Source organism: Delphinus delphis, chromosome 17 (genome assembly GCF_949987515.2).
Source record: "Delphinus delphis chromosome 17, mDelDel1.2, whole genome shotgun sequence".
Classification (NCBI taxonomy): domain Eukaryota; kingdom Metazoa; phylum Chordata; class Mammalia; order Artiodactyla; family Delphinidae; genus Delphinus; species Delphinus delphis.
The window spans coordinates 7,985,697-7,998,441 of record NC_082699.1 but is presented as its reverse complement, the minus strand read 5'-3'; the positions used below and the strand labels follow the sequence as shown (position 1 = coordinate 7,998,441).

The 12,745-nt window shown below is 46.8% G+C and overlaps 1 protein-coding gene across 3 annotated transcripts in view; it reads right to left on the bottom strand.

Annotated features, from left to right (window-relative positions):
* The window catches only part of CHD7 (chromodomain helicase DNA binding protein 7), a 178,219-nt gene that overhangs the window by 23,704 nt on the left and 141,770 nt on the right, over positions 1-12,745 (bottom strand). For all 3 annotated transcript variants that reach the window (XM_059994689.1, XM_059994690.1, XM_059994692.1), the window contains exons 14-20: positions 12,145-12,288; positions 10,681-10,936; positions 4,744-4,954; positions 3,892-4,087; positions 3,438-3,605; positions 3,046-3,225; positions 13-123 (exon numbers count right to left, since the gene is read on the bottom strand). In XM_059994689.1, coding sequence (XP_059850672.1) covers positions 13-123; positions 3,046-3,225; positions 3,438-3,605; positions 3,892-4,087; positions 4,744-4,954; positions 10,681-10,936; positions 12,145-12,288 — 1,266 coding nt within the window. The remainder of the gene's footprint in view (positions 1-12; positions 124-3,045; positions 3,226-3,437; positions 3,606-3,891; positions 4,088-4,743; positions 4,955-10,680; positions 10,937-12,144; positions 12,289-12,745) is intronic.

Sequence of the window (12,745 nt, the reverse complement as noted above, 5' to 3'; positions counted from 1 at the left end):
CCTCTCACTCACCCTCCCATTTAAGGCATCGATATCCAATTCCGCCTTCTTAGCCCACTTTTGCCAGAAATTTGGATCATCCAAGGAAATATCTGTCCTGTTTCCAGATGCAACAAAACTGGCCTAAAAGGGAAAAACGCATGCATTACTTTGAGATGCTTTTCTCAGTGGCAAAATGCAAAGCAGTTTTCACATATTCATTCACTCGAACATGGACCCATCCTTCTACCGTGAGCCAGAGGCTGTGGCCCATGGGACTGGGATGAAGGACTGTCCCTCAGGCAGCTCACTGTCCAGGGGTTGATAAAAGATGATAAAATAAAAGATGACTGCACAGCATAGTAAATGACAGGCAACAAAGGTACGTACAGGTGTAGCCGATATACAGAGAGGAGCCCTAACCAGGCTCAGGTTGGGTGAGGGTACAGGGAGGGCACTGCTGGGAGGAGAGAACAGGCCCTCCAGAATACGGTGCCTGGACCAGAGTGTTAAAAGCCCACAGAACAGGAAAGCATGTGGAAACGTTCAGGGCGGGGCATGTGCAAAGGCACAGAGAAGAAAGGTGATCACGTCATACGGCTGGGGATTTGGGCGGTCAGGGGAGTGTAGCCCAAGGTCAAGCTGGTGAGGAGGCAGAAGCCGGGTCAAGCAGGGCCTTGCATGTCCTGTTAACAGAGTCTGAACTCCATCCTGAGGTAGTGGGGAACTCTTTGAAGATGGGAATAATCTCAAGAGGTATGCGACCATATCCAAAGTCACCTGCCAGAGGGACCACAGCGGTGTCCTGGAGCAGGGAGGGCAGAACAAAGAGGACAGGCTGCGGCCATAGTTTAGGGAGGAACAGTGAAGACCGGCAGAAATGAAGAAAAGGATACAGTCTAGAAGGCAGTCTTTAAGAGGTAAAATTAAAGGAGTTGGAATCTGAGTGGATGTGAAGCCTGAAGGACGAGGAAGCCAGGAAAACCTCAGCACCCAACTCTGGCATCTGAAAGGTGTGGCTCAGGTGAAAAAACAGGGGCGTGTGTGTGTGTGTACACGCATACGCGTGCAAACAGAGGGTGGAGGGACAGGGATGATTAATCTGCTTTGGTACCTACTGAATCTGAGGTGCCTGTGAGGATGGAGGAAAGAACCTGAAAAGAGGCTGAAAGATGTGAGCGAGAAGGTGTGGGGTCACAGAGCCCAGAGGAGGAGAGCCTTTCAAGACTGGCGTAGCTGGGACAACTGAAGTAGCTGAAGTAACTGGATATCTACAGGCAAAAGGAGGGAGCTGGACCTCTGTCTCACATCACACACAAAAATTCACTCAACAGGGATCAGAGACATAAAGTTAAGAGTGAAAACTATAAAACTCTTAGAAGAAAACACAGGAGCAAATCTCTGTGACTTAAGGTTAAACAATGAACCAAAAGCACAAACAATAAAAGAGAAAATGGGTGGGCTTCTTAAAATTAAACACCATTAGGAAAAGACTAGGGGAAATATTTGCAAATTGTATTATCTGATGAGAAACTTTTATCTGGAATTCTTAAAGTTCAATAAAAAAGACAACTCCCTCAAAAGAGTTCAGAGTTGTTCAAAAGATTTGAATAGACATTTCGCCAAAGATTTTATATATATATATATATATATATATATATATATATCTCCAATAAGACGATGAACAGATGCTAAACAGTAGCAGAGAAACGCAGATCGGACCAGAGTGGGCTACCACTTCACACCCAGTAACAGGACGGTAGTCAAAAAGTCAGCCAACGAAAAGCGCTGGTGAGGATGCAGAGAGATTCGAACCCTAAACACTGCTAGTAGGAAGGGAAAATGGCACAGTCACTTTAGAGAACAGTCTGGCAGTTCCTCAAAGGATTAAACACAGAGTTAACATACGACCCAGTAATGCCATTCCCAGTATATATGCGAGAGAAATGAAAACATATGTCCACAAAAAACTTGTTCACAGATGTCTGTAACAACAGTATTCATAATAACCAGAGAACGGAAACAATCCAAATTTCATTATCGGCTAGTGAATGGATCAACAGTCAATGTCCATTATCAAGTGGTAAACGAGGTATAACCATAGAATGGGATATTGTTCAGCAACAAAAAGGAATGTCTGACGCGTGCTGCAACACGGATGAACCTCAAAGACATGCTGAGTGAGCGAGGCCAGGCACAGAAGACCACACGTTGTATGATTCCACGTATATGAAACGTCCGGAGTAGGCAAACCTCGAGAGACAGAAAGCAGTTGAAGGGTTGCCAGGACTCCGAGGGGGAGGGGACGGGAGGCGGGGTGGGGGGACTGTTACTGGGGTGATGGAGACGTTCTAAACTTAGATGTGGGGATACTTGTACGAGTCTGTGAATACGAGAAATGCACTCAACGGTACACTTAAAGTAGGGGAATTTTGCGGTAAGTAAATTCCATTTCAATAGAGTTGTTAAAAATGAAAGCGTGGCATTGGGCCTGGGTGTGGATGGGGGAAGCCTCAGAAGGGGTCCTGGGCGGAGGGGATGGAGTGGAGAGGTGAGGGAGGGGTGGAAGCTGGCAGGTGGGAAATTAGCAGAAAGGGAGGCAGGGGAGAGAGCTGCGTAGATAACGCGTGCGTGGCTCTTCGCTGCGAAAGAAGAGCTGCGGGCTTGTGGCCAGAGCGGAAAGCAGACGGGGTCTTCTTCAGATAGGGGTGAGCTGACTGGTCTGAAGGCTGTCAGGGGTCAGGATCACAGGAAAGCAGGGAGAGGGTGACAGAGCAGAGGCTCAAGAAGCAGAGAGGGCGGGGCCGGAACACAGGTAAAGGACGAGCCTGGCGAGGCGGGAAGCGGGGCCGGGACAAGGTGAGAGTGACCCCGAGGCCCGGTACAGAGAAGAGAACCCAAAACACAACGAGTGCTTCGTGCATCGGGGGCCCCGTCGAGCGGGAGTTAATCACTAATCTCGTGACGTGCAACATAAAGCAGACATCACGTGTGCTTCCCGGGAGCGCGTGACACGAACTCCGTGCCGCTGCCGCAGAACACCCGCCGCTCGGGATCGATCCGCACCTTAGCAAACGTGGAACCCTTTCCCTCAGACTCGATGGTGATGGTGTGGGTTCGCCGGAGGAGAATCTGGTCGATATCTTCTTCGCAGAATTTAGACCCTTCGTCCTCCTCATCCATGAGGGCACCATAGGCCCCTTTCCGGAGAAGATCCTCTATTTCTTTCTTGGAAAGCTGCTGTACCTGTTTTAGAGAAATATTTTTAGAATTGTCTGTAGACTGAACAAATGATTCACCTTTCTCAAAGAGGGTAAACCCTAGTGACAAGAAAGGAAAGTGTGACAAGATATGCTTAAAATATCGAGGCCAAAAGATAATCAGATGCCGGAAAATTTCTCAGTATAAGCTAAATAATGGAGCGAGAGTGAATGCACGGTGTGGGCAGCGTGCTTTACCCCGTTGGGAGCGTTTTCTCTTCCGCTCATGGACTGCAGGACAGCTTTATCCAGACCGAGCTTCAAGCTAGCTTTGTCGAACATCTCCCTCTCGTAAGAATTCCTTGTAATCAGCCTGTAGATTTTCACAGATTTGCTCTGTCCTATTCTGTGACATCTAGCCTGAGCCTGGAAGAAAAAGGAAATGAATGGCTACCAAAGAAAGAAAAGATTCGACTGTCAGTTATAAGAGCATCTGTTCCAATAAACAGGGGTGCAGTTTAACAGAAGAGGGTTAACACACTAAGAAATTACTGTCACATTATTAATAAATTGATTACTAGTTGGTTCATTTGCCCCAATCACGGGACACTGCCTGAGCGACTACACGATTTTAATTTATTGGTCTGACATAGCAGAATGACTTTCAAAAGTGGGAGAGGGAGGCATCGGGGAGATTTTCTTGCATGTTTACCTGGAGATCATTTTGGGGATTCCAGTCGGAATCAAAGATGATGCAGGTATCAGCAGCAGTAAGATTAATGCCTAAACCTCCTGCCCTTGTACACAGGAGGAAAACAAACCTATCAGAGTCAGGTTTGGAGAACCTGTCGATAGCTGCCTGGCGGAGGTTCCCTCTGACCCGGCCGTCAATCCTTTCGTACGGGTACCTAGAAAATGTCAGTGTTAACAAGGAGGCCTGACGAACGCCCAAAATACGCTTTTCCTTTTTTGGTGTTTCAAAGCAAGTACTATAATATGGGATATATATTAACAGGATGGCATTATTTATCAGAAATAATTTCAGAGCAAATAGGTGTTGTTGTAGTTTTTCATACAACTGGTCGAATGCCCCAAAGATTAAAGTTCCTGCTGCTTCCTCTCCAGTGTCTGAAAAGGGCTGACACCTCCAACAGTGAAACAACAAACAATTTCAATTTTCGGTAAGAACTATTCTCGCCTAGCCAAAGGAAAGAAGTGGAAAGCAGAACTGCCCACAAAAGCACGTGTCGCATGGAATAGCCGTCATGCCCATCTACAGCTTTTAAAAAGAGGTGTGACACATGTCCCCTACTCCATCCCCTTTACTATAAACGCCACTTCAAGGGACTTCCCTGGCGGTCCAGTGGTTAAGACGCCGAGCTTCCACTGCAGGGGGCACGGGTTTGATCCCTGGTCAGGGGGCTAAGATCCCGCATGCCGTGCCGTGTAGCCAAAAAAATTATATATAAAAAAAAAACAACTCCCCCCCGACGCCACTTGGAGGCAAAGCGCGTGGAGCCCCGTCTTCTGACCCCAGCTCGCCAGCCCGGTGCGCGGCCCTCACCGTCTCTGAATGAGGTAGTCTTCCAGGATGTCCAGGCAGCGCACCATCTGGGAGAAGATGAGCACCCTGTGGCCGCCGGCCTTCAGCTTCGGCAGCAGCTTGTCAATCAGCACGAGCTTCCCAGCAGCCTGGATCATCGCCTGGAGCTGAAAATCTGGAGAGTCGGCATTGTGTGTTTCTTTAAACTCTTCCAAAATCTTCTCTTCAGCACCTGCAGAGATTGGAGAGCATAATGGGAACGCTGTAATATTCTGTTACGGTGTGGAATACTGTTTTTAGTAGTAAGAACGGTGAACCTGCTTTCGAAACCCACTGCAAACTGTAAGGGCCGGGAGGCCGCACGCGTGTTTATGAACACACATCCGTCCACGGGCTCCAAGGAGGGTCTACACAGAACCGTGGAAGTACAGAAGGGATCAAAGTTTTAAGCGCAGCACATTTAGGCGTTTGTGGGGGGGAAAAAAACCCACATTTTCCAACAAACAAATGTTTGCTGTCTGTAGAAACTGAATTTCAACAACAGACTGTCACGCCAGAAGTGGCAGAAACAAGCCAAGGGCCAGATACCTACAGAAAACCTGGAACCTAAAATGCTAAAGAAAGGAAGAACTGTTTACTAGCTGAATATAAACACAAATAACAGAATCTGTTCTGAAACGAAGAGACAAGGGAACAGGGTTCTAACAGTTACGGTGCAAGGGCAGACGTCTGTGTATCCAACTGCACATTAGTACAGCCAAAAGGGCTGCGACAACAGGAAGCCCATTTTCCAGGGTCATTTTAGGGATTTCTCAGGGTGCCTGAGCATATCTTTACTGCGGTCTCTGCAGCTCCCTCCACGTTCATTCTCAACTGGTGAGTTCCTAAGGTACAAAAATTCTACCCTGAATTATCCAAAGCTTTAAAAAAACAAAAACTGACCTCTGTTTCATGAAAGACTTCTATACCTAACCCTCTTTTTCTCATCGCCCCACAAGAGACCTCTGCTTTGCTCCAAGACCTGGCTGCATCAGAGAGAAGCCTGGAGAGAGAGGCACCTTCCCAGGGATGGAAGCCCTTCCACCTCCTCCCCTGACCCCAGACGTGCTGGCTCAGGGAGCAGCAGGCTGAGCTGCCTGCAGCCGCTTAGGTGGCTTAACTAGAATTAGGCGGCAGGGGTTCGGCCGCGCTGGCCGGCGGGGGGGTCAATCAGGGCCGGCAGCTGTGCTCAGCCAGCCCCTCTCCCCTGGGGACAGAGGGGTGGTCACCTATCCTTTGGAAAATACAAACAAAACCATCTAATGGGATTTGTCCTCAGCCTTAAACCGTACCAGGAACTTTAAACTACTCTTCTTACCACTGGTTTTAAACGTGAACGAACTATGCACAGGATGGGGATACGGGACCCTCACGGGGTGTAAAGGTCACGTGAGCTGGGCCACCAGAGCCGTGAGGACAGAACGGTGGCACACAGCAGTGGGTGGGGCAGAAGTGCCCTCCATTCCCGTTTTCAGGGCACTTGGGCAAGTTAAGTCATGACACGGTCACACACTGAAACACAGCTTGTTCATTATTAATCAACAAAGGATCTTACTGAGACCAGATTAAAGTCACTAATGCCTGGACCGGGCACTGAGGTCCGCGCAAAGTGCATCGCTACTTCTCAGGAAGGGCCTGGCAGAAAATGCCGGCTGGGTCCAAACTGCTGTCTCTCCCTCCCCCTTCCACATGAATAAAACGCTAATGTTCAGGATGTTAATCTAAGTGAAACAAATGGCAAAGGTTTTACTAGGAAAAGGTAAAAACCAAAATGCTGTTTAAGAGAACCGGCAGGAATATTCTTGAATAAAGAATATTCTTAAATAAATACTCTTGTGTAAAGTTGAATAATGTTTTTCAAGGCAAGAAATTTAGAAATCTAGGTTCTGGATTCAGGACAAGAAGGCCCTCAGGAGACAGGAGAAACAGATTTACATCCATATATTACATTAGGTCTTTTCAAAAAGTTTTTTCTTGTTGGATAATATACTAAAAGCTCTGCAAGTCAGAAATAGATTTCACTCATAATATCTGGGCAGTTATTTTTTGCTCATATTAGGATTACAGTCCATAATCAAAATACAGCATTTTAGCTTAAGCTAATGGTCGGTGAATAGCTTTTAAAAATGAAACAATCGTTTTGACAAAATAAACATGTTTGAGTTATTTTAGTAAAAAATTTGAAAATATAAGTTCAGTCTAATTAGTAAATTTAATTTTTTCATTTTAAATTTATTTATATGACAAAAATAACTTTCCTGTTTTTTCAATATTACCAATGATTTCTCATGTCATCAAAAGTAGCCAGAATTAAAATACACTTTTTCTTATCTGACAGAAGTTCCTCCTGAATTAATCAATTCAGCTCTTTGCTGTGAATTTAGGTTCTTAGAGTGGCAGCCAGTGGACACTAACTAAGAACACTTCATTTAGAAATATCGTATCAGCAGACATATTTCCTATGTGGTTCCTGTTGCACTGTATGATGCCCAGAAGAGCTGAAGACAAGAGGGCAGGGAAGGAGCTGGGGAGGAAGGCAGCACCTCCCTTCTGAGTCATTACAAGGCCGAATTTGCAAGTTCACCAGTTAAAGATTTACCTTGATGCTAGATTTGTAAATATCAAATCAGAAAATTAACTGGAAATAGGTTATGATAAGCCCAAATACACCGTTGGCACTGCCCTAAAGTCCTGCATTTACATTTAAAAGTGTGTGTGTGTGTGTGTGTGTGTGTGTGTCAGAGATAACTTGAAGAAGTGTGGAAGTCTGTTTCCTTAAACAGATGGTCACTGTGAGGGCAGGAGCTGCAATGTCACCTGGCCATATTAGCCGCAAACAAACAAGAAATTCTTTTCTTTTTAAATTTTACTTATTTATTTAATTTATTTATTTATGGGTCTTCATTGCTGCGTGCTGGCTTTCTCCAGCAGCAGCGAGCAGGGGCTACTCTCGTTGCGGTGCGCGGGCTTCTCATTGCGGTGGCTTCTCTCGTTGCGGAGCACGGGCTCTAGGCGCGCGGGCTTCAGTAGTTGTGGCTCGCGGGCTCAGTAGTTGTGGCCCACGGGCTTAGTTGCTCCGTGGCATGTGGGATCTTCCCGATCCAGGGCTCGAACCCGTGTCCCCTGCATTGGCAGGCAGATTCTTAACCACTGAGCCACCAGGGAAGCCCAAGAAACTATTTTCTTTTGCAGATTACCATTTTCTCTCTGAAATTCATTCCATCACGTGAGCTCAGTCTTGTCTTCTTTCTGCCCACGGCTCTCCACCGTCCTCGCCCCACCACCAACAGAGGATGCGTAAGTCGCCCTGAAACATCGGGGCCCCTACCAAGTCTTCAACATCATTTTCACTCTCACATACGGCAACATACAGTTACCTGCTCAACTTTTAGCAAGAAAAACAACTAGCAACACTTACCAAGCGTTTATTATGGTCGCCTAACACTGTTCGATGCTCTTAAAAGTCTCAGTACATATTAGAAACATTTCTCATTTATGTACAGTTTGTGTTCTACAATCACTTCTAATGTTTTTTCCGCTTTGCTGATGTTATCGCTCTCAACCTACACAAACAGTTGCTTCTCTTGTCCACGATCACAGAAATGTTGTGCTTTGTTGAACTGAACTTTCATTTGACCGGGGCTGCTTTGCTCTTTCACAACCAATCCAAATGTCAGTTTAATTTTCAAAACTGAAAGCCTCCTGTAACTGCTCGATAAATGAGCGTGGAGCTGGCATTGGGTCAGTACTTCTGTCCTTCCTTCTCCAGGTTGTGGATGAGAACAGACAGTCCTGGCCCTGGGTCAACCTCTGAAACACAACCTTTACATAGGTCATCTGGGCAGCTGTAGCACCCGGTGCGTCCATGTGTGTATTTTTTTTTACTATCATTTCCCAACGCGAAGGCATGTAAGGATGCCTGCTTAACAGATACCTTGTAACTTGCTGTCAGGACAGAAAAGCTGACCTCGAGGTGTGACCGATCAGAACAACAGCCACGGATCCACACCTGGGAAGTCCTCAGGACCTCTGCCAACAGGGAGTGACACAGGATGACCCCGGAGAGCCGTCAGCCAGGGAGGGGACCTCTGGGCCGTGGTTTGGGGTGGGCTGCCCCCTTCAGAGTGCTCAAGGCACGTGATTAGCGTGTAAACCGACAAGGTAAACTGATGGGACTAGGGCGGATTTCTACCAGCCACTGGGGAGACATTCCTTTCCCACACGTCCTGCTACAGCATTTCAGCTTTTGTTAGTGCCTTTTCTTTCCCCTTGGAAGCTACCGTGCCTCATTTTTTTATTTTTTATTTTTACAGACATTAAATGAAAACGTGTGTGTGTGTCTCTCTCACGTGCGTGTGTCCATGCACCAGAGTTTTACTCATACCATCAACCACCTTCAGCCCCAACCTCATCTCCCCAGCTCAGAACCAGGCTGGTGACACTCGCCACAGTGGCCTCACAGGCTCTTAAACACATGGCAATTAGCAGGCTGGCAGCATTAAAGAGGCAATGATCACACGTGATACTCTCTTTAAAGACCAAGCTACGAGCGCAAAGTTTGAACAAGACATCCACTGATGTCACACCACAGCCACGACCTCGTGTGCTGCGTCGAGACAGTCCCAGGTGGGGACTACTCTGTCGTTTAGTAACTGCAACTTCTGGATGTGAGGTGGTCGGTACGTGTGTAGCTACGCAACAGGGAGAGACGAGGAACTCTTTAATTTAGCTGTGCTTGGACCTCATGGAGTGTGATAATGACAAACCTGGCTTTGTTCCTTCTCCCCTGGAAAGGAACCTAACTGAATTGCTGGCCAATTACAATTGCACACAAGCACCCTGATTTAGCTGGCCATCACTTTTCTTTAACCCGTATTAACTCCGGCCTGGACTACAGCAGTCGCCTCCTAGCGGGGCTCTCTGCTTGTATGTCGTTCCCTTCTCCCGTCCATTTCATACCGTGTTGCCAGATCAATCCTGAATCACATCTCTAATCATTTCCAAGCTTCACCCAAATTCCACGAGCTAGCATCTGGGCTTCCCACAAGGTCCCACTGTGTCTAAGGTTCACTGTCCCACCGTTTCTTACGCGTCCTTTATACTTCGGGCAGGTTCCCCCTTTGTTCTCTTGCCTCCTTCTCTTTGTTCATGTGATTACATCAGCCTAAATGCCCTTTCTTTTTCTAACCCTGACGGGCAAAATCCTTGTCTCAATGCCATCGCTTTCTAACAGCTTTCCTAATCTCAATCCCTCACCAACTGAAGGTTCTTGTATTCCCCAGAGTATCTTACACATCATAGGCATGAAAGCTTTGTTCCTCTAATGATTTTTGGATGGGTACGATACAGGTTTTTACTCATATCAGTTCATAACACTATCAATTTAGTTAAGAAAACAGGAAGACCATGAAGCATCCGTCAGCACCAGGAACCAACTATTATCAACACTCGAGATAACCTCTCACTCTTAGACAAAGGATGCTAGAGGCCTCAAGACTGCAAGAACTTTTCTCCCATCAAAGTCTTGAGACAGCTGACAGCTGCCTCTCACCCCAAAGCTGCTCTTTAACTTCTCTGACCTAAACACACACACATACAGAGCAGGGAAACCTCAATCAGGGGCTAATTTCTCTTTAACTGTTACCATGTTTGATGACTTCTAGCCACCAAGCAGCAACACCTCCCTTCAAGGGGTGAGATGCAGACACAGGAAAGGCGAGTGGAGGTCCTGCTTCAGGGATCGGTGGGGACAACAGATCTGCACCCTCGGCTACAGAGAAGGAGGCTTTGTGAAGAATAGGAAGATGATGAAGCCCACACTGGGATGATTATGAACCGTAACATCATCAGTCTGGAGGGAGAAAAGGATTTCTGGGGTTTGGACAATTACTGAAACAAGGTGCCAGGCGGGCAGCTTACCGTTAATAAGGTAGGGATGATTGCAGCACTTCCGTAATTCCATCATAGTGTTTAAAAGGTTGGGTACGTTAGCTTGACCACCACCTTTGGAAAGAAACGTAAAATTCTTCTCAAGGATGGCTCGGTAATATTTCTTCTGAATGTTTGTTAGCTCGACTTCGATGATCGTTTCTTCCTTGGGGGCCAAGTTCTTTTCCACGTCCTCTTTGAGACGTCTCAACATCATTGGCTTTAGAATAGCCTGGAGTTTTTGCACCTAAAAAAGGACCTCAAGTAAATACCGGTATCATGACTTGTTTGCATGGTATAATATATACTAACATGAAAAACCACGATTCTCGTATTTATTTACCATTCATTTTCATTTGTCAAAGCCCAGGAAGGGTATGGAAGCACTGATCTTACATTACAGATGTCATAACAGAAGCGCATAAAGGTTGCGTGGCCAATTTCCGATGGGCTACTTCGCTTGCCCAGGAGTCCTGAACAGCCAGAAGGCTTGAACGGTACAACACAGCAGAAAAGAACCCCACTTATTCCGTTAGTTTTCCCTTCTGTGTGTCTTAAGCCTTTGTGATGATGAGGAAGGAAGAGACAATGTCATGGGAGTGCCACACTTCAATTCTCTTCCTTTCTAGAAAGAGCTGATAGAAAGCATGAGGAAGCCAAGGAGCTGTCCGGTCCCTGCACCAATGAGCGTGCAGGGACGTCCCTCTCTGTTCTTTTCTGTTGACTGGCAATAGGATACTGCACACCCGACAGCTCTTATTTTAAGAAAAGCAAAACAAAACAAAACAGACTCCACTTTGAACTAAGCTAAGAGGTTTTAGACAGTAAGTTAGGGGAGGGGGCACATGAAGACCAAGATTTCAAGCGTATCTCCGTGTTTATCTCAAATACAGCCTAATAACCAACACCAACATAACTCTCACGATGTATGAAATAACCGACCACTTTTCATATGCAATACCGTATTTATTTCTCACAGAAATCCTGCAAGGTAGTTAGGACCCATGTTTCTAAATGAACATATGTAGACTCAAGAAAAGTAAGCAATGTGACCGAGTAAGAAATAAGACTAGAACCTCAGAACTCCAGGAGGGAAACGGCTCGACAAATTTCAGCAGCTTCTGACACTACAGCCGAAAGCATGCATGGCAAAACCACCAAACTCAATAGCACAGCGGCTGAGAAGTACATGAACAGTTATGGAACCTCTCTATGCATCTCGACAGCCCTTCCGGAGGGCAAAGGGACAAACAAACCAATCAGAACACCACCTTAACGAAGACTCAGAATGTCCAAGGAAAGGGGGTGTAAAGCTCACCGGTCTACTGAGGTTGGCTGGGGGCGGGGGGAATGGATGCAATTTACATCTTTAAATGGTTGAATCTTAACGCTCTGCCCTTTCGGGGGTTAATCTTCAACGACGTGACTGAGATACAAAGGAGGCTTGGTGAGTACCTGTTCTTCGGTTTTCAGATCACCGAATTCTTGCATAAAGGTGGTTTCCGAAGGGAATCGACCTGGTTCCAGGAAGTGAAGCAAGCTGAAGAGCTCTTCCACGGTGTTCTGGAGCGGGGTCCCTGTCAGCAGCACTTTGTGTTCCTACAGGGGTGCGAGGAGAGCAACTGAGCAAATCGTAACAGAGCGCATCTCTTAACACCAGAGCCTCTCTCGACACAGGCATTTTCCGACTTCCACTCAGGAACGCTGAAATCCAGCACCCACCCTGCGTAAAATACAGGAGTTAGAGCCGAAGGCGGAGACGCGAGAAATGTGGTCTCTGCTTCAGACAGACTCCCGGACCCCGTAACCGTGTCTTGCCATTTTGTTTTTTCCTGGGATTTTTAGGTCCCAGAAAACATTCTGGTGCTGCGGCTTCGCAGGTCCCCTACATCTCGAGGCTTCTCTCCCCACCAAAGTTTAAGCCTTTTCCTCAAATCCCTAGGCTCAGACAAAGCTCGCATGCTTCTCTCTGCTCTCCACACCGACAGGGCTCTCCCCTCCCCGTCTACTTCCTGCATGACTCACTTCAGAGACAAAAGAAGGTCTTCCACAGGCA